The sequence below is a fragment of the Gorilla gorilla genome, chromosome 11, assembly GCF_029281585.2.
Source record: "Gorilla gorilla gorilla isolate KB3781 chromosome 11, NHGRI_mGorGor1-v2.1_pri, whole genome shotgun sequence".
Lineage (NCBI taxonomy): Eukaryota > Metazoa > Chordata > Mammalia > Primates > Hominidae > Gorilla > Gorilla gorilla.
The window spans coordinates 118,619,117-118,640,620 of NC_073235.2; the positions used below are offsets into that span (position 1 = coordinate 118,619,117).

At 42.3% G+C, this 21,504-nt stretch overlaps 1 protein-coding gene across 4 annotated transcripts in view; it reads right to left on the reverse strand.

Moving 5' to 3' along the window:
- MREG (melanoregulin) overlaps positions 1-21,504 on the reverse strand; it is a 74,925-nt gene that overhangs the window by 11,486 nt on the left and 41,935 nt on the right. Inside the window, exon 3 of one of the 4 annotated variants that reach the window (XM_063695185.1) lies at positions 10,689-10,838. The exons of the other annotated variants lie outside the window; for them this stretch is intronic. Coding sequence (XP_063551255.1) covers positions 10,689-10,838 — 150 coding nt within the window. The remainder of the gene's footprint in view (positions 1-10,688; positions 10,839-21,504) is intronic. 4 annotated transcript variants of the gene reach the window in all.

Consider the following 21,504-nt stretch of genomic DNA (forward strand, 5'->3'; position numbering starts at 1 on the left):
CTCTGATAAAACATTTAATGGGGAAGCAACACATAACTAATAATCAATATGAGATTAAAGATCTGCTAAGGATGGATCCATAGTGGATGCATCTTTGGATCCCACCTTCCCCTACCATGGTTTGGGGACAGCTTGCACATGACAGGTGCTTGTTAAAATTAGTTCAATGAAACTATGGATGTCATACTTCCATATTATTACTGTCTTCTTTTGACAGAATAGTCATGAATAATTATACATGAAAGTATCTGGAAATTTTATGCAAAATTTAAAGCTCTAAAACCAGTAGAAGCATTGACAGGGTTTTAACTAAGAATAGACACTTGATTAAATAATTGGTAAGAGGAGAATCTGGATTCCTCTTAAACATGTGACTCCAAAGAATTGGATCTTGATATGGTTTGGCTCTGTGTCCCCACCCAAATCTCATGTCGAATTGTAATCCCCATGTGTTGAAGGAGGGGCCTGGTGGGAGGTGACTGGATCATAGAGATGGTTTCTAATGGTTTAGCACCATCCCCCTGGTGCTGTCTCGTGATAGAGTTTTCACAAGATCTGGTTGTTTGAAAGCATGTAGCACTTCCCCCTTCTCTCTCTCTCTGTCTCTTTCTCTCTCTCTCTCTCCTGCCACTGTGTGAAGAAGGTGCTTTCTTCCCCTTCGCCCTTTCGCCATGAGTGTAAGTTTCCTGGGGCCTCCCAGCCATGCTTCCTGTACAGCCTGTGGAACTGTGAGTCAATTAAACCTCTTTTCTTCATAAATTACCCAGCCTCAGGTGGTTCTTTATAGCAGTGTGAGAACAAGCTAATACAGATCGAAATGCAGCAAATGAAAAATAGTGATGTAAAAAATGTTATCCAATTACATCTCTCCATAACTAAAGAAACTAACTCCGCTACTCCCTGGCGTTAGAGCAAGTCTTCTGATGTCCCTCTCCAAATTTTAAATTGTGATGATTTATCTTTTAAGCTTGAAACAAATAATTTGAAAAAGTCAATTACATATTCTTCCCAAGTGACTTCAATGCAATTCTACCAGACATCAAAAGTTAAAGTCTTATTTTCCAAAGTAATATTTTATTTGTTTTTCCTTAATTTCTGAAATAATATATTGTGGTCAATGTGATGCCGTGGCCCTGAACTTTAACAATGGGTCAATTAGCAAAGGTGTAGCAAAAGAAAACATACTGAGCTAATTTCATAAGATACCTGAGAACAAGTCAAAACTGAAATCAATAACTGAAGATGTTTATAGCTGAATTCTTGGGGTTTTTTTCCTCGTCAGTTGTTGGCCAAATCAGATTATGGCTGCTAGATAAGAAGGTTGAGGCAACAAGATGAAAGGCAGAAAGAACTCAATGTCCTGCCACCATCAATGGCTAATTCTCCTCCAGCTTTCGATCCCCAGGAGCTGACCTTGACCTTGAGTCCTGATTTAAGCTCCTCAGATCACTTTCTCATGCATAAAACTAAAACAACATTTGATTCTTTAACCAGCATTTCCCCATTTCCCCCACCCTCTATCCTCTGGCAACGACTGTTCTACTCTGCTTCTACGGGTTTGACTTTTTTAGATTCCACATATAAGTGAGATCATGCAGTAATTGTCTTTCTGCACTTGGCTTATTTCACTCAACACAATGACCTCTAGGTTCATCCATGTTGTCACAAGTGGCAGGATTTCCTTCTTTGTTAAGACTGAATAGTATTCCATTGCAATATATTTACCAAATTATCTTTATCCATTCATTCATCCATAAACACTTAAGTTGTTTCCATATCTTGGCTATTGTGAATCACGCTGCAGTGAACATGGGGGTACAGATATATATCCCCATAGTGTATATATGGTGACTATAGTTAATAATACTGTATTGTTTACTTGGAATTCAATATGATTTTAAGTGTCCTTACTGCACACGTGCACGCGCACACACACACACAGACAGTAATGGATGTGTTAATTAATTTGACTGCTGCAATCACCACACAATGTATATGTATATCAAAGCTTCATGTTGTATATCTTGAATATATATAATTTTCACTTGTCAATTAAATATTTTAAAATTAAAACACAACATCTGATTCTCATCTGTATTACTGAGTTTGTAGATAAATGGGATTGTTTAAAAGTACTTTTTATTTCTTATAAAAAAGGGGACTTATACACTTAAAGAAATATATTCTAACAATAACTTACATATATTTTAAACCATCTTAAACTCTTAAGAACAACTTCAAAAAGGATCAATTTATTTTTAATTATAAAAATAATATAATCACATAGAAATAAAATATCAAAGAGAACAGAAAGATACAAAATGAAAACTAGAGGTTTTCATTTTTCATTTAATCCTCTTCTTCCAGTCTAATTCCTCAGAGATAGCTATTGTTGAACATTTCCTCTTCTTTTTCTGATAGCTACTTCCATAACCCCAAGAATAGGCTCATACTTCCAATTTCTCATGTGTTAACTTTAAACTTCCTTGCACTCCCTCTATGAACAAAGAGTAACTTAGCTTTTCCTCTGTGCACACGTGTGCTCTCTCTTTCTCTCTCTCCCCCTCTCTCTCTCCTATCTAATTGCAAGGGAGGCTGGAAAAGTGAGGAAGCAGATTATCAATAGCACTTTGGACCAACCACGATTCATCCCTTAAGGTGGGCACCTTGCTGCCCCAAACAAAAGCTGCATTCTGATGGCAAGGAAGAAACAAAGGGCATGAACACCAGGGCAGCTAATATGTTTGCCACAAGTAATATGATGTTTTCTTTGCCAACATCTGTTATCCCCTTCTCCCATCAATCTATTAAGTACACTCAGACTTTCCCTTGCAGAACAGTTATAGTCTTAGCTCTCAGAGTGGACACTGATTGGCTTATGCCAATAAACTCATTTTTGGCTGTATATTAGAATCACCCAGGGAGTGTTTTAAAATAGCCATGCATGGGATCCACTTCCCAGACCAATGACATCAGAATCCCTTGAAGGGGTTCCAGGTTTGTGATCCAATGACCTAAGCCAACTAGCATAACCTATTGGTTCAGGGATGGGCACATAACCCAACTCAAGCCAAAGGAGAGGCAGTGAAATCCATGAAGCTTCTGGAGCAATCAGGAATGGTGTTTTCTCTTCTCCTGCACAATGTGATATGAAGGTGCAAAATCTGGAAATGCTCTCATCACTTTGACTAGCCTGAGAAGAGCCAGATTAAGCAATAAGTAACATTCAGAGAACAAAGTTGAAAGAATCACAGAGATATAGAGCCTATGGATATCCTGAGACTCTGGGTCAATTCTCATCTGAAGTCAGACCTACTTCAGGAACTCTCTGTTGTCTTAGCCAATTCCATTTGGGTTTAAACAACTGGAGTTCTTTTTCTGGCCCTTGCATTGGAAACATTCATGTTGTAAAGCCCACTCATTGAGTATATAAAGGACAATATAGATACCACACAAAATATTAGTTTCATATTTTCCCACCCTTGCCCCCAGGAAAAATTTTCAGTGCATAGATTTATCTAGCAGGGAATAGATAGGGCTTACAGTGGATGCAGTATTAATGGCTCTGCCTAGATCCCAATCTTTCTGTCCCAAAAGTGTCTTAGGCAATGACACAGATATAACAGCAGCCCTTGTCTGTAGCCAGGGCTTACTTTATGGTGCCTCCCCTGAATTCTGTCCAGCAGAGCAAAGCCTCTGACTCTCATGAGATGTTGCTATAACAAAGGAAAGAGGTGGCTTACATCTAATTGGCTAATTTCTTCCAAAGATCCAAGCAAGAAGGGTCTAACTATGATTGGCTTAACCATTCAACTCTCTTATGAAGACAGGTTGAATCCTTTTGGCTGGATCTAATGACCAGTTCAAAGTTCACTTCTGATTAAAAACTTTGAGCTAAAATCTACTCACAATCTGAAGACCAACCATTAAGATGACCTTGTCTTTTGTCTTTCTTGGATGGTGAAAAACCATCTTCAGAGGAAGATGTTCATACTCAAGCTAAAATGATCCTTATTGTATTTGATCTGTGCACAACACACACACACACACACACACACACACACACACACACACCAACCAGAAGAGTATTGCTCAAATGTTATAGATGACACTCTGGTGAAGTTATGTAACTTGCCCCATGCCCAACCGCAAACAGCAGCTAAGCCAGAACTCAAATCTAAGTGCATCGAATTCCAAAGCCCACAGACTCTATAAAAAAGAGAAACAGAAAAGAATGACTATTGTTGTTTCCTCAAATTATGCTTCTTTTTTCTTATGCATTCACTATTTTATTTTATTTTTTTAGAGAAGGAGTTTCTCTCTTGTTGCCCAGGCTGGGGTGCAACGGCACGATCTCTGCTCACTGCAACCTCCGCCTCCCAGGTTCAAGCAATTCTCCTGCCTCAGCCTCCTGAGTAGCTGGGATTACAGGCACGCACCACAATGCCCAGCTAATTTTGTATTTTTAGTAGAGATGCAGTTTCATCATGTTGGTCAGGCTGGTCTCGAACTCCTGACCTCAGGTGATCTGCCCACCTTGGCCTCCCCAAGTTCTAGGATTACAGGCGTGAGCCACCTCACCTGGCCACATTCATTATTTGTTAAGGTAATACATTTATATGATTCAAAAAGTACTAAAGGCTCTGTCCCCCAGTCACTAGTGTTCTCTCCACAGGTAATTAATGTTACCAATTTTATCAGCATTTTCCCTATAAACAGTAGCATATTATACCTTGCACTTTTCACTTAATAATATGTTTTTAAGCCTGTGTCAAAAGTGTAAGATTTGGGCTCTTTCTTTGACGTTTTTACCGTTTAGTATAGACAGAAATGGAATAATAAACATATTTGTTTTATAGAAAATGCCCCCCCATATTACAATATATTCCTGCATGTGCCTTAAAACTTGAACATTCCTTAAGATTTTTCGCCTCCTAGTCATTCTTTCCAATATCACTGTTGAAAAGCATTAAGCTCCCACGTGGATTCATGCACTATATACCACCCTTTGGGAATTTTCATTTCAACTCAAACAGCAAACTAAAAGAATATGCCACGCTGCTGGGACAATGACAACACTGCATTACAAAAATTAAATACATCTAAATCACAGACTAAAAATTAGAGTAGTTAAATACTTTTCCTTGGAAGTGGCAGCTTCTTGGCAAAATGAATTCTTTGAATACGATGACTGTTGTCTCTTTCCTTTCAGTTTTCACCAATTGACATCATCTTATGCTGCTTCTACTTAAAATGAAGAGGGATTATCTAAAAGATAGAAAAAAATGTACTGACTGCTTCTCCAGTTTAGTTTTCTTTCATTTTGTAGGTAGTAGGAAATATCAGATAAGGTGGAGAAAGACATATAATACACGGTGGGAATCTGGATTATCACCAGCATCTAAGAAATCCTCTCACGTTTGTCTTTCACAGAGAAATGTGAAATAGATAATACAGACTAGGATAGTTCTGCCACTACTGAAGAGTACACAGAACTGTTGATGTCAGTCTGGAGAAAGGTCTCCAGTAATGCACCGTGGGGCTCAATTTTGGAGCTGATTTTTATCAGTGACTCGATGAAGTCAAAGATCACAAACGTAGAAAGGATTACTAGTACATGGAATCATAATGTCAAACGTATAACAAATAAAGCCTGTGAGGTACAATCTAAAGGCCAAAATTTATTAGGAATAAATAAAAATACATCCTACTTTTAGGTCGAAAAAAATCAACACAGCCAAAGCAGCAGATCCAGGGATCGGCCTACACAGCAGTTCATGTGAAAGAAAGGCTGAGGCCTTGGAAAACCAAATGTTCCAAATCTACCCAAAATGTGGCATTCCTGAGGATTAACTGAGTTAATATATGTAAAGAGATAAGAGTGGTACCTAGAAAATAGTAAATACTCTGTAAATATTACATCTATCTATCTATCTACCTACCTACCTTCCTACCTACCTATCTAATCTATCAATGATCTATCTGCCCTTTTTTGCAGATGCCTTTAAATCCTTTTTGGATTTTGTCAGATAGGTGATACAGAAAATAATATATATATCAAAAGAGCCTGTAGAAATTAAATTTCTAGAAATTAAAAATTTTATAGTACATTTCTTTTGGTGTTGTTTGTTGTTGTTTTTGAGATAGTATCTCACACTGTTGCCCAGGCTGGAGTGCAGTGGCATGATCATGGCTCACTGCAGCCTCGACCTCCCAAACTCAAGCAATCCTCCTGCTTCAGCCTCCCAAGTTGTTGGGACTACAGGTGTGCACCACCACGTCCAGCTAATTTTGTTTATTTTTTGTAGAGATGAGGTCTCACTATGTTACCCAGGCTAGTCTCAAACTCCTGGGATCAAGTGATCCTCCCGCCTTGGCCTCCCAAAGTGTTGGGATTATAGGCATGAGCCGCCATACATGGTCTAAAAATCATATAGTGTGTTTCTGTATAAAGTATAGAAATTATACTTCAGTGTTCCAGTTGGGGAGGGCTGTGTTACCCTATGAGACGGATACCCTTATAATCCATCTTAAGATGAGGAAACTGAGACTGAAGTAACTTACCCAAGCACACACAGCAGGTAAGTGAAAAGCTGGGATTTGAAACCCAGTCTGGTTGTGCGGCTGACACATTGAGCTACCATCCACACTGCCTGTTAGAACAGGACGGGAGAGGGTGGGCAAGGCAGGAAGGAAGGAAAAAAAGTAGAAAAAATAGAGAAAAAGCAACTGATTCAAGAAAAGACCAACCTGAAGCCACAGCAGCTATGCCTGAGGAGGAACTAGGAAAACACAATTGAAATCTGGGGAGAAAACAGAACTTTTCTAGAGGCAGAGGATTCCCCGCATCCAGCACAGGATGGTGCCAAACCCAAAGATGTTCTTTTTCCGAAGGGTGGATTCACAGGACACAGCACCCTGGTGCTTCCTCTGGGGACTTCAGCTCTCCTCTTCCTCCCAGAGCCAGTGGCAGGACCCTCCAGCCCCTCCTACTTTTCCCATGCCTCCCTCCCCCACACTCTCCTCTCCACTTTGTCCCCACTTCATCTCTCAAGGAGTTTGACGAAGGTAAACCATTCCCCTCAAGAGGAAGAAAGGGAGGAGGCGGGCAGGAGCCACAGAGGTCTGAGATTCTAAGGACTGAGGAGAGAAGGTAAATATTTGGGGCTGAGCTGTGCTTGTCTGCAGCAGGGAGGGCTGTGAGACTCCCTGATACTTTTCTGAAAGGAGGTTTCAGGCTTCCGGACTGAGAAATCCCCAGGAAGACTTACCTAAGGTACCTCCTCAGCTCTTCCCACTTCCTTCCCCCAGCTCTCATCTCAAAAGGAAGCCTCTCCTTGGAAACCTCCCTGGACAGCATGCCCCCTTCTTCCCCCATGCTTGTGAGATTACAACTTTAAAACTATTCACAATAGCAAAGACTTGGAACCAACCCAAATGTCCAACAGTGACAGACTGGATTAAGAAAATGTGGCACATATACACCATGGAATACTATGCAGCCATAAAAAAATGATGAGTTCATGTCCTTTGTAGGGACATGGAGGAAACTGGAAACCATCATTCTCAGCAAACTATCACAAGGACAAAAAACCAAACACCGCATGTTCTCACTCATAGGTGGGAATTGAACAATGAGAACACATGGACTCAGGAAGGGGAACATCACACACCGGGGACTGTTGTGGGGTGGAGGGAGGGGGGAGGGATAGCATTAGGAGATATACCTAATGCTAAATGACGAGGTAATGGGTGCAGCACACCAACATGGCACATGTATACATATGTAACCAACCTGCACGTTGTGCACATGTACCCTAAAACTTAAAGTATAATAATAATAAAATAAAATAAACAAAAATAAATAAATAAATAAATAAATAAAATAAAAGAACTCCTGATTCAGAACCCAGCCAAGTCCTCTTCAGAGTTCGTGCAGCAAACCAGTTTCACTCACTCACATGATGGGCCTCTTCCTCCCAGAGTTAATTAGCTGCACATTTTAACAAACACCCAAATGTATGACTGTATTTGCCAAACCCAAGAGAAAAAGGATTCTGCAAGAAACGAGCTCACGTCTCTTCATAGGGCAGCTGGCTGCACTGATGCAAGCAGCCACAGCGCTCTGCCCTTAATGAACTCCTTGACCTCCTCAAGCTCCAGTTCATTCTGCATCCCTCCCTTCACTGCCAAATTGCTTAGACTGGGAGCCTCCATTGCTCTTCTCACTTCCTCCTATCCCCTGATCACCAGCCCCCAGCAATCTGCCTTCTTCAGGCCTGCTCTCTATGGAAAGAGCTAAGGTATTAATACTTCCTCCCCATCCCACTAGTGACCTGATTTAGGGGAGTCTTATAGTCCTTTCCAAAGACCCTCACCGCCTCTAAAGCATTTAATCCTGATGGCCATACCCTTCTTAACATGCTTTCTAGGTTTCTATGGGAAAGGGAAAAGGAGATGAGCATTTATTAAGTGCCCACTGAGTGCCATGGGTAGTAAGTCCCCCACCACCCTGTGAGGTGGGTATTAGTATCCCTATTTTGGGGAGGAAAGCGACAGTATCCTGCCTAGAGTCTAAGTCAAGAGGAGCTGCCTCTAAAGCACATCCTCCAGCTGATCCCCCTCACTCTCAGCTCTCTTCCCTCTGCTGGTTCCTCTTCCTTCATCTCTTCCTTTGCAGTCCTTTCCTAAGGCTCTGTCTTAGGTCTTCTTCTCACCTCTATCTCCCTAGATAATTTCCCCTAATGCCTCAATTTCTCTTGTCATTACTTCTCTCTAGTGACTCCTAAGTCTCTTACTTTAGTCCTCACCCCAAGCCTTGGCTCCAGGTCTCAATTTCCACCTTCCTGCTGGATGTGTCCAAGTGGACGGGCTGCTGACATGTGGATGAGCCCAATCAGACTCCACCATCCTCCCGCAAGTCACCCTTCCACCTTATGTTCCCAACTTGTCAACTGCTGCTCACTCCCTTAATCCCATCTTCCATATCTAAGCCAGCCACCTCAGCTTGTTGATTTTCCCTCTGCACAAGATTCTTACTCTTTTCTGCCTTAATTGGCCTGAATGCCTGCAGAAACTTGTTCCTCTGCTTCCACAAGCTAAATTCTCCAATCTCCTCCCAACCTGCTGTCTTCCAAAGATGAGATTGGGTCACTTCCCTCCCTGGAAACTTCAGTTGTTCCATACAGCTTACTGAATAAAGTTTCAATCCCAAGAAGGTTACCCATGATCTGACCTTTCTGGTCTTGTTCCCAATGACAGCCCTCCACACAGAGTCTGCCTCTGACACTTGGGAACACCACTCTATCCTCCAGCACACCTTGAATGAACCTGCATGCCTCGACCATGTTCATTCATGGCCTCCTTCCTCTGTGATCTAAATCCTACTCACCCTTCAAGGCTCAGCTCAAATGCCACCACCTCTGAGAAGTCTCTGCTGTTCTTACCAATTGAAAGTAAACTGCTGCTTCCTTTGAACTTCCTCAGTTCCTTCATGAAAACTGTTGTAGAGTTACTGACTGTATAGATACTCCTTTTTTTTTTTTTTTTTTTTGAGATGGAGTCTCACTCTGTCGCCCAGGCTGGAGTGCAGTGGCGTGATCTCAGCTCACTGCAAGCTCTGCTTCCTGGGTTCATGCTGTTCTCCTGCCTCAGCCTCCTGAGTAGTTGGGACTACAGGTGCATGCCACCATGCCCAGCTAATTTTTTGTATTTTTAGTACAGACGTGGTTTCACCATGTTAGCCAGGATGGTCTCGAACTCCTGACCTCACGGTCCACCCGCCTCGGCCTCCCAAAGTGCTGGGATTACAGGCGTAAGCCACCGTGCCCAGCCAAGATACTCTTATACAATAGGTATCTATAATGTCTCCTTTATCACCAGAGTATAGGCTACCTGACCACAAGAACTGGGATTCGCCCAGGTCCTAACCAGTGCTTTGTACACAGCAGGTCCTCCAGTGGGGCTGCTGAACTGCACTGCACATGATGATGCATGTAAAAGCCAAGTTCTGGCTGTGCTCAAGTGCCTATTGTGAATATAGAAAGCAGCACTAAATTTTACTGGAAAAAGCCACTTGGGCTATAATCCATGTGAATTCTGAACAAGGCAGGTTTATATAATTAAGATATTTGGGCCGGGCGCGGTGGCTCACGCCTGTAATCCCAACACTTTGGGAGGCTGAGGCGGGCGGATCACAAGGTCAGGAGATCGAGACCATCCTGGCTAACATGGTGAAACCCCGTCTCTACTAAAAATACAAAAATTAGCCAGGCGTGGTGGTGGGCGCCTGTAGTCCCACCTACTTGGGAGGCTGAGGCAGGAGAATGGCGTGAACCTGGAAGGCAGAGCTTGCAGTGAGTCGAGATCGGGCCACTGCACTCCAGCTTGGGCGACAGGTCGAGACTCCGTCACGAAAAAATAAAAAATAATAATAAAATAAAATTTAAAAAGCACCTGGGCCTGGACGGTGTCAAGGAGGGCACCCTCTTCCAGCAGTACAAAAGCTGACTCTCTGCATCTACCAGGCATGGTATGCAAGCGAAAAAGAGAAGATTGTATTTCACTGTTCCTAGACAGCTGGTGCACTTATTAACTGTCTGCCCTAACCTCAGCCCAAATGGAAAAGGATCAAATGACACAGCAAAGAAACATAGTGACTGAGAGGATAGGCAAAAGACTGGACTAACCTTGGAGTAGCGGTTGGCAGGGGGTGGAGGCCAGGAGGGGCCTGTGCCCAGCGGTCTGGCACCTTCAAGACTTAGAGGGGCCATCAATAACTCCCAACAATGGTTGGCTTTATGCTTTAGCTTGGATGTCTCAACACTCTGGAGCACTCCCTTTAAGAAAGGTTTGTCTGTTGGTAAACAGAGCTGATGAAAATGAGCCTTTTTGGCTGGGCAGGTCAAACTCGGATGTAGGTATCTCTCTCCATGCCTCATTAGACCTACCCATTCAGTGAGATGAGAACTAGCTTCTAGGTAGCAGATTCATGTGCAGGTCTCCTCCTCCTTTTTTTTTTTTTTTTTTTTTTTTTGAGACAGTGTCTTGCTCTATCGCCCAGGCTGGAGTGCAGTGGCGCAATGTTGGCTCACCGCAACCTCCGTCTCCTGGGTTCAAGCGATTCTCCTGCCTCAGCCTCCCTAGTAGCTGAGATTACAGGTGCCCACCACCATGCCCGTCTAATTTTTGTATTTTATAATAGAGATGGGGTTTCATCATGTTGGCCAGGCTGGTCTTGAACTCCTGACCTCAAATGATCTGCCTGCCTCAGCCTCCCAAAGTGCGGGGATTACAGGCATAAGCCACCGCACCCAGCCTCTCCTCCTTTTTGACCCAGAGCTATCTACTTGCCCTTTCACTGAATCCCAGGAAAAACTGGGTCTTAGTCGAGTTCACGATCTCCCTAGGCCTAGGACCACCTGCTGCTCCCATCACCAGGCCCTAAGGTCCCACCCTAGATGCTCTGATACTTAAAAGATTAATAAGTGAAATTTGGGGTCAGTTCATCTCTGTATACCATGCGGAGCCTCAAAACCCAAATCACACCTTGGAGTTACTGCTTAGAGCACCTTAGACAGGCACATCCATAGCCTGGTTACTAATGCAGTCCCACCACTCTTTGCAATGCTCAACTGTTTTGACTCTGAATCCGAGCTAGAGTTTTGACCTAGAACAGGTCAAATGCAAAGTCTGAGTAATGCTTTTCCAATTCTATTTATTTTTATTCCACGGCTCCACTTGAGTTCTGGAAACAGACTGCTTTGCAGCCAGAGGCCCCTGACCTAATTCTTTATCCTGGTTTTAACCAGATTAAGCCAAGGGAGAGCTCACAGCTCCTGCTGCCCAAGTATGTCTGCAAAGCCACAGGAAGGGGCCACTAAGCAATAAGATTCGAGCTAGTTTTGTTTAATTTGGGGACTCCCACCTCACGTACAGTTTAGGGTTAAAAGAGCAAAACTCAGGATGAGATTTTGCTAATGCTGTCAGGGGAGGGCTGGGGCTTGCCATTTTCCATGTGATATTGTTATTCCTAATCAACTAGTTGGAACCACCTCCGAGTTCTGGGGCTCTGCAACGAAGAAAGATAATTAGTCACAGCAAAGACAAAGGATAATATGACTAAATTCCTGCCCGTGGATAGAAAAAGAAGACTTACATTTCTAACAAGGCAGAAATAGCCAATTCGTTCAATTAGTTTAAGCATGTACCATTGAGAAAGGCCACTTCTTCAAAGTAGTGACCCAAATTTAGACTGAACTCTGAATCCAGAGTAGAGAAAACATCTCAGAGATCTTGCTATATCCCTCCACATCCAGACCTGTGTTGTCCAATACAGCAGCCAATAGCCACACGTGGCTATTGAGCACCTCAACGTAGCTGATCCAAACTGAGATGGGCGGTAAGGGTAAAATACACATCAGATTTTTGAAGACTTAAGAAAAAAGGGCCAAGCATGGTGGCTCACGCTTGTAATCCCAGCAATTTGGGAGGCCAAAGCAGATGGATTGCTTGAGCCCAGGAGATTGAGACCAGCCTGGGAAATGTGGCAAAACTTTGTCCCTACAAAATATACAAAAGGCGTAGTTATGCACACCTGTAGCCCCAGCTTCTCAGGTGGCTGAGGTAGGAGGATTGCTTGAGCCTGGGAGGTCAAGGCTGCAGTGAGCTGTGATCACGCCACTGCACTCCAGTCTGGGTGACAGAGCGAGACCCTGTCTCAAAAGAAAAAGAAAAAGAATGTACAATCTGTCATTAAGAGTTTTTATATTGGCCAGGTGACGTGGCTTGCACCTGTAATCCCAGCACTGTGGGAGGCCGAGGCGGATGGATCACTTGATCTCAGGAGTTCAGACCAGCCTGGGCAACATGGTGAAAACCCCGCCTCTACCAAAAATACTGTAGTCGCAGCTACTCAGGAGGCTGAGGTGTGAGGATGGCTTGAGCCTGGGAGGCGGAGATTGCAGTGAGCCGAGATCATGATCATGCCACTGTACTCCAGCCTGGGTGATAGAGTGAGAACCCATCTCAAAAAAAAAAAAAACAAAAAAAATGGAGTTTTTATATTGATTACATGTTGAAATGATAATTTTGTTATATAACTGATTAAATAAGACTATTAAATTTAATTTCACCTATTTATTTTTACTTTTTTAATGTGGCTACTAGAAAATTTAAAATGACTTATATGGCTTGCATTGTATTTTTATTGGGCAGTGCTGATCCACACAACATTATACTCAATCGTTTAATTTTAAAGTATGGCAAAACTTGCAAAGGAATGTCTTTTTAGCCTAATACCACCAGAAAACACTCTTGTGTGGATCCTCCAGGTGGTAGTGGAGGTGAAGATTCATCCCCCTTTTAGTCCTTCATTTGAAGCGTGTCTTTAAGTTTACAAAAATGCTTTCATACCCATAATTCATTAACTGATAACTACACCTAGACAAACGTCATTGCTTTGAAAAGACCTCTAAGACAAGAAAAAAGATAAATACATTTGACTAAATACAAATTTGAAACTTTTATATGTGACGGGAAGGAAATAATAGTGCCTTTCAGTTTACAAAAATGTTTTCACACCCATAATCTCACTTAACTGATAGCTACACTTAGACACGTCTCATTACTTTTAAAAGACTTCCAAGACAACAGGAAAAATAAACTTCACTAGTAAAATTTTGAAGCCTTTATACAGTTAGGGGAAAAAATCACAATAAAATGGCAAGAAATATACCAGAAAAAGCATTTGATACAAATATACCAAGGGGTTAATATAGAAAGAAAGTCAGGCCAGGTGTGGTGGCCCACACCTGTAATCTCAGCACTTTGGGAGGCAGAGGCAGGTGGATCACTAGAGGTCAAGAGTTCAAGACCAGTCTGGCCAACATGGTGAAACCCTGTCTCTACTAAAAATACAAAAATTAGCTTGGCATGGAGGCACACATCTGTAGTCCCAGCAACTCAGGAGGCTGAGGCACCAGAATCGCTTGAACCCAGGAAGTGGAGGTTGCAGTGAGCCAAGATTACACCACTGCACACTAGCCTGGATGACAGTAAGACTCTGTCTCAAAAAAATAAAGAAAGAAAGAAAAGAACAGAAAATCACACTAATGAGCAAAAGACATTGAGATAATTCACAAAGAAATCAATTAAGGCATAATATCCACCCTATAATAACCAAAGAAATTCTCAAACAATGAACACTGTGTTGCTATTGTTGTCTAGCCAAATTATCTATCAAAAATAAAATGAAATTGTCCAGTGCTGGAGAGGGTCTAGTGCAAGGGGCTATTTTGTATTATGATTGAGTTATAAAATTTCTGTCACTTTCTGTGAAAACTATTTGTCAGGATGTATCAAAGCATATAAAAATGGGCAAAATCTTTAACCCAAGAATTCCAGTTCTAAGAATCTAGACAGACAAATAGATAGATAGATAGATAGATAGATAGATAGATAGATAGATAGATAGACAGATAGATAGATAGATAGACAGACAGATATCTCTTTTTAAAATACCAGAAGCAAAATGCAGTAAAATAGTACGATAGTATTTATCTTGGCTAGGATTACATATGAGTGACTTTTTTTCTCCTGTACTTTTCAAATTTTCCACAATGCTCACATACTTCTTTTATAATCAGAACAGAAACTTTAAAATCCCTAAGAATGATTATTTTTAAAGCTTCCTTTGTAAACCTAATCTAGCATCTAATTAGCTCAAAAATGGAAAAGTCTAGGTCTGAGTATGACTATAACTTAAATTTATTTTAAAAGGTATTTGCTATGTTTCAGACGACAACTCACAGGCCATAACTCATCTGATTTCAAAGAATTTTGTTAAATGGAAAATCCTATTGATACATTTGCAGGTTCCTGTGCATGTCCCAGTATTCAGCCGAAAACACTGTTGCTTCTGTGAGGCATCGACCCTGTATTCCAGGATCTCGCCAGCCTCAAAGGGGAGGAGGCAGACAGGGAGCATGGCGACAGCAAGAACAAGGTGACGACAAGGACAGGAGCCCCAGCAGAGCTGAGGTCGTCTCGGGGGATAGGGGAAAACATTCAGCAGAGATAGGCAGGGGATACAGAGGGAGGAAGGAAGAGAAGAAATTAGAAAGTTAAAATGTGCTTTTTTAGAAAAACCAACAATCCTAGAAATCTGACAGTTTCTCATTCTTTAGCCCAAAAGCTTCTTGTTGTAGTGGTCGACCCTTTCCTAATTATTCCTCCAGGATACCTATCACCATGAACCCTACCTTACATTTGCTCTTCCTTTGTTTGGAAGCTGTCAAGTTGTTTATCTCTGCTTGACACTGAACAATTACAGTCCTTTTTTACCTTTACTCCCTAGGAGGAAGAAGTTTAAGCAGCAGGGCTGTGATCCATTCATTGACCTAAAGGGAGTAGGGGACTTGGTGGTGAGAAGAGATGAATGATCCCAGGAAAAAAGGAATGAAGGCAGGTGAACCAATCTAATTTCTCATCAATTGCACCTCCAGGTAATGAAAGGAATGATCTTTGCTAGGAGGAAAAACCTTGTCTACTGAATGCCCTTAGAAGGATGTCTCTGGCCAGAGGATTTCTTAGAATTGCAATACCCAAAATCTTTGAGGCGTGGCTCCCTGGAAAATGTCATGTAGCCAACAAAATAATGAGGGGTATCAAAAGGAGTTCTTTTATAACTTAAAAGCTTTGCACTGTACAGCTTACTTAGAGCCATTTAGTATTGTGAGTCAGAGGGACAGGTCTAGGGAGGGAGAGGGGTCCCAGGGAGACATCCTCAATGCCCCAGACCTCTCTCTGCTTTATCTGAGCCTCTCAATAGCCTGCCTCTTCGGAATTATTAGTAAAGCTTAATGATGGGTAAAATTCATGATCTAGGTGGATCTGATTTGACAATGGGTTTTGCTCATCCAACCCCACTTCCATAGCTTGATTTCTACTTTCTAATTTTTCCATATTTTCATGACCTACCCCAGATCTTCTCAAATTACCTATATTCTTTTTTTAAGACTTACAGCCACAAACTAAACCACTTCCCTAATCACCCCAAGCACATCTAGAGCACACTATGTCCCCACAAACAAACCTGGTCACATTGACACTTTAATAAAAGGGACAGTATGTTGTGCTTGTCAATGGCAATAGGGTTCCTTTAAGAGCTGAGAATTATTACTTAAGTTCAAGCCTTGCAAAACATTTTCCCTTTTTTTTTTTTTTTTGAGATGGAGTCTCACTCTGTCATCCTGGCTGGAGTGCAGTGGCACGATCTCGGCTAACTGCAACCTCTGCCTCCCAGGTTCAAGCAATTCTCCTGCCTCAGCCTCCCAAGTAGCTGGGATAATAGGCATGCGCCACCACGCCTGGCTAATTTTTGTATTTTTAGTAGAGACGAGGTTTCGCCATGTTGGTCAGGCTGGTCTCGAACTCCTGACCTCGTGATCCTACCACCTTGGCCTCCCAAAATGCTGGGATTACAGGCATGAGCCACTGCACCTGGCAAACATTTTCCATTACAATTCTAGTATCCCATTCACTGTCCATTTTTACACCCCCATAATCTTTAACTGAGCCTACAGATTCTGCCTCCCTGACTCAAGTGTTGGGGTTTACTCTTACAAACCCTGATGCCAAAAGCCTCAGGCAAAATAATCACTTAAGCTGAAGCAGTCCTGGGATTGTCTGGAAAAACTGGTTAACATATTTGTTTATAATTACCCCAGTCTTTCCTCGTTGTTATAGACATATGAATGACTCCTCACCAAGCCAGTCACGAAGCTGCCTTTGGATCCTGAATTCTGCAGCCATTCCCAGTTTCTGAGACCTTTACCTTGTCAGTCATCTGCCTGCCTCTTTGTCAACATGATAGCCTTCAGATAAAGCCATTAAAACATTTCCTGTGAATTTAAAACCCCAGAATATGAAAGGAAAATAGCAGAGTGGCACTAGTCCAAGACAGGGTGCATTTTAATATATTTGAAAATTATAGTGCATTTTTTCACTTAGACTAATCTCACATAATAGAGCACTGTTTAGCCATTTTTCAAAAGAAAGAAATCACCAGTAAATGAAAAATGTTTTATACCCATAAATGAAAAAGCTAGAAGATTCTCTCAATCTCTAAAGAGGATCTCTTCTTCCAAAGTATCATAAATCAGAGGGTATAAGAAGTCTTCCTTAAAGAGGTTGCTCATGTGTCCTTTTTGTATGAAAAATTAAATCCACACAGTCATTTGTGCCAAGTCTACTAAGCACCAAGTGGCCTCAAGTAGAGGCCAGCAAACTTTTTATGTGTATTTTATGTTGGGGTTCTATGTGAGACATCATTTGTAGCACAAAAGCAGCCATAGTCAGGATGTAACCTCATGGGCATGACTATGTTCCAATAAAACTTTATTTATAAATAGGCAGCAAACTGGATTTGGCCCATGTGTCATAGTGTGTCCTAAGTGTGAAGGGAAATGTAGCAGGAGGAATCAAATCCACCCATTTTACTCTCAAAAATGCCCACAACTTCCACTTCAGGCCCAGTGCATGCATCTTCCTCAAAGGGCATGAATGAGGTCTGGCATGAATGAGGTCTAGCAGCTTAAGACGCAAACACATAGGAATCCAATATTTAATGTTTTGGGGGTTAAAAGCTACATCACCTCTTCACAGCACATCAGCCTTTAAATATGAGGATTTTTTGAAATCATGTCTCCAGAAGGAGGTATCCCTTCTGTTAGATGAGAAAACAGGCCCAGAGAGGTTGAGTGGCCAGCCAAAGGTCACACAGCAAATTCACAGTAGAGTCAGAAGACAGTAGTAAAGTTAGGCCCAAACCCCAGGAACCCTTTCTGCTAAGTCACCTTCCTCTTGTGCTGTAGGGAACAAGCATCTGTTTTACTTTTCAACACTCATTACCACAGCGTCAGGTAACAGAGTAAAAAAGATGAGCTTTTAATCTTGCTTCAGCAGGATAGTGATTTTTTCAAATGTTGCCTCATAACAGAACCCCAACATAAAATACACATGAAAGAAAGGTGCCTCTCTCCCTCTGCCTGGCCCTACCCAAAGCTCATGGGACAGCTTGAAGGGATCCTAATGATCACAGAAACCAAGTAGTTCAAAAGTGATTTTCATTACCATCTACTATCTCTTAGCACCTCTCAGTTCTAGCACTCCCCTCCTCTACCTCTCAGCCCTGCCCTATGCCCAGGGCCTACTGATGCAGTGTTCCCTCTTACAAGCTTCCCCTCCATAGCCTACAATCAAAACTTACTAGTCCTGGAGCCCAGTCCTTTGAAAAACTAATTTGTGCTGACCTATGAGTAATTGGTAACTTAATTTTTTGCTAAACATAATTAATCTGTCTCATTAGAACTTTTTCTTTGAGACAGCGCCTCACTCTGTCACCCAGGCTAGAGTACAGTGGTGCAATCATGGCTCACTGCAGCCTCAACCTCTGAAGCTCAAGCGATCTTCCCGCCTCAGCCTCCAGAGTAGCTGGAGCTACAGGTGCACACCACCAGGCCTGGCTAATTTTGTTTTTATTTTTAGTAGAGATGAGGTCTTGCTATGTTGCTCAGACTGGTCTCAAACTCCTGAGCTCAAGCAATCCTCCTGCCTTAGCCTCCCAAAGTGCTGGGATTACAGGCGTGAGCCACTGCACCTGGCATTGTCTGATAAGAATTTAATGTGTTATTCTTCCCAGACATCAGATTTGAGTTTTAAAGGGGCCTTTAGTAGCCCAACACAATGTTTTTGAAATTGGGCAGCTTCTCCAAAGATGTCTCAGGAGCTGCCTAAGATGGAGAAATCTAGGCTTCTACCCCTATGTCATTCACCCAGAGAAGCTTTAATTGTATTAGTTTCCTGGTGGATTTCATTTGAGGGAAGAGTTCCAGAGATAACATAAAAAAGCTTAAAAGCCACAGACTTATGCCAAAGAACTGACCCATGATCAACATCTGAACCACAATGCCAGTACAGAAGTTATTTTAAGTGTGTCAAGAACTGTAAAGCATCTGAGATTTCACCCCCTTTACAAGCTAACAAGTTCTCCTGCCAATTTCATGGGTGCTGGCAAAAGAAACGAGATTCCTGGATCAGCGTTTTTATGCCATTTCTCTGAGTGCCAGTTTCCATATTGTAAGGCAGAGAAAAACAAATGATGTATATACAGTAGGTTGCATTACAGAGGAGAAACCCTGAACTTAGGGAACCTGAATCTTTTATAACGGGCAATAATCCTGCCTGCCCTTTGTGCCAGAGGGAGACAGTATGTCCACTTCCCAAGGCCACGCATTATATAAGCATCCTTGAAAAGATAGTCCAGAACAAAGGGCAGACGATGACTCTGCTTACAACATGTGCAGAGACCAGCAGACCCAGGGAGAACTGTCTCCCAATATGGAGGTCATGGAGGGGTCGGGGGCAGTTAAAGCTAGGCCTACCTAGGACTCCCAGTGTAAGCTTCCCAGGCTGGGAGTTAGCGGGTTCAGAGGGAAAGAAAAAACCTTGCAAAGGGACAAAGAAGTGTTTTCTACTCATTTAGTTAGAAAGCATTCACCATCCCTCTTAGGATAGAGTTAAAAATTCTCACCATGGCCTACATTTTTTATTTTATCAATTGCATGCCTATCATTATGGGTTAAATTGAGTCCCCCCAAAATTGGTATGTTGAATCCTAAGCCCCAGTACCTCAGAATGTGACCGTATTTAGACAGTCTCTTTACAGAACTAATCGAGTTAAAATGAGGTTATTCTGGGGGGCCCTAATCCAGTACAACTGCTTTCCCAATAAGAAGGGGAAATTTAGATACAGACACATGCACAGGAAGACAACAAAGATACAGGGAGAAGACAGCCACCTCCAAGCCAAGGATGGGGGCCTGGAGAACATCCTTCCCTCAGAGCCCTCAGCAGGAACCAACCCTTCGTCTCAGACTTCTTGCCCCCAGAACTGTGAGAGAACAAGTTTCTGTTGTTTAAGCCACCCAGTTTATGGTACTTTGGAACAGCAGCCCCAGCAAACCAATACACCCACTAAATGAATGTATTTTTCATTTTGAATTCACAAGATGAATCAAATAAACAGAGCCATCCATGAAATATGAGTTTTTCTACTTTGAGACTTCTGCATCAAAGGACTGTGACTCAAGCCTCTCTAACAAGAGTCTCTTACTCATCTGCACAGCCATACATGCACAAGGGCAGCAGGGAAACAGCATGGGCTCTGGGTCTGAGTCTGAGCTTCACCCCTGATTAGCAAGTCATTCAGCCTCTGTGACCTCAGTTTTACGAACTGTAGAGTGGAAGACACTTGCCTGCCAATGCCACAGGCTCGTAAAGCTCAAACGTTACACGAGAAAGCACGCTGCAAAGAAAAGTGCTATACGAATGTTAATTATTAGGATAAGATGATCACAGCTTCAGCTGCTACAGTGGGTTAAAAATAATACTGATATTTACAATAGCAAAGACTTGGAACCAACCCAAATGCCCATCAATGATAGACTGGATAAAGAAAATGTGGCACATATACACTACAGAATACTATGCAGCCATAAAAAAGAATGAGTTCATCCATGTCCTTAGTAGGCACATGGATGAAGCTGGAAGCCATAATTCTCAGCAAACTAACACAGGAACAGAAAACCAAACACCACATGTTCTGACTCATAAGTGGGAGTTGAACGATGAGAATACACAAACGCGGAGGGGGACATCACACACTGGGGCCTGTCAGGGGATGGGGCGCAAGGAGAGGGAGAGCATTAAGACAAATACCTAATGCATGCAGGGCTTAAAACCCAGATGACAGGTTGATGGGGCAGCAAACCACCATGGCACATGTATGTCCATGTAACGAACCTGCACATTCTGCACATGCATCCCAGAACTTAAAGCAAAATTTAAAAAATAAGAATAAAATAGTGACAACTGCTATCCACGCTTGGAGGTAGGAGTTCAATAGAAAATCATCATTCTGACACATGTCAGCATTTGCCCTCTCTCTAGTTTCCATGTACCCTAAGGTGCTTTTTATTCCCCAACCATCACTTCAAAACAGGTAAGCAGTAAATACTATGTCATGGATCAAGATATTAAGAAATCAATGAAATTCTATGTTTTTGGACACCTAGCAATCAAAAGCCTAGATCTATCTGGTCCTGAGCCAGTTCCTCCAGATGATTGGATCTTGCCCTGTGTCAGATGAGAAGTTCACATAAAGAAAGGCACAGGCAGAATAAGGTAGAATATCCTGGACAAGCTGAATGTAGAAAAACATGGATCAAAGGAGCAGAGGTCCTGCCTGCTTCCTTTCCTGCGTCTGTTACAGGGCCCTGCTCTCAACTTACTGTAGCTGGGAGAAGAGTCCAAAGCAGCAGAGACAAAAGAGCAAGAAAAGACCTTTCAAAACTAGGGCAGAGGAACAGGTAGAGTGAGTATATGAAGGACAGTCTGTGTTTCAACATCAACCAAGGATCTGCCAGCGAGAAGGGAGATCACTTC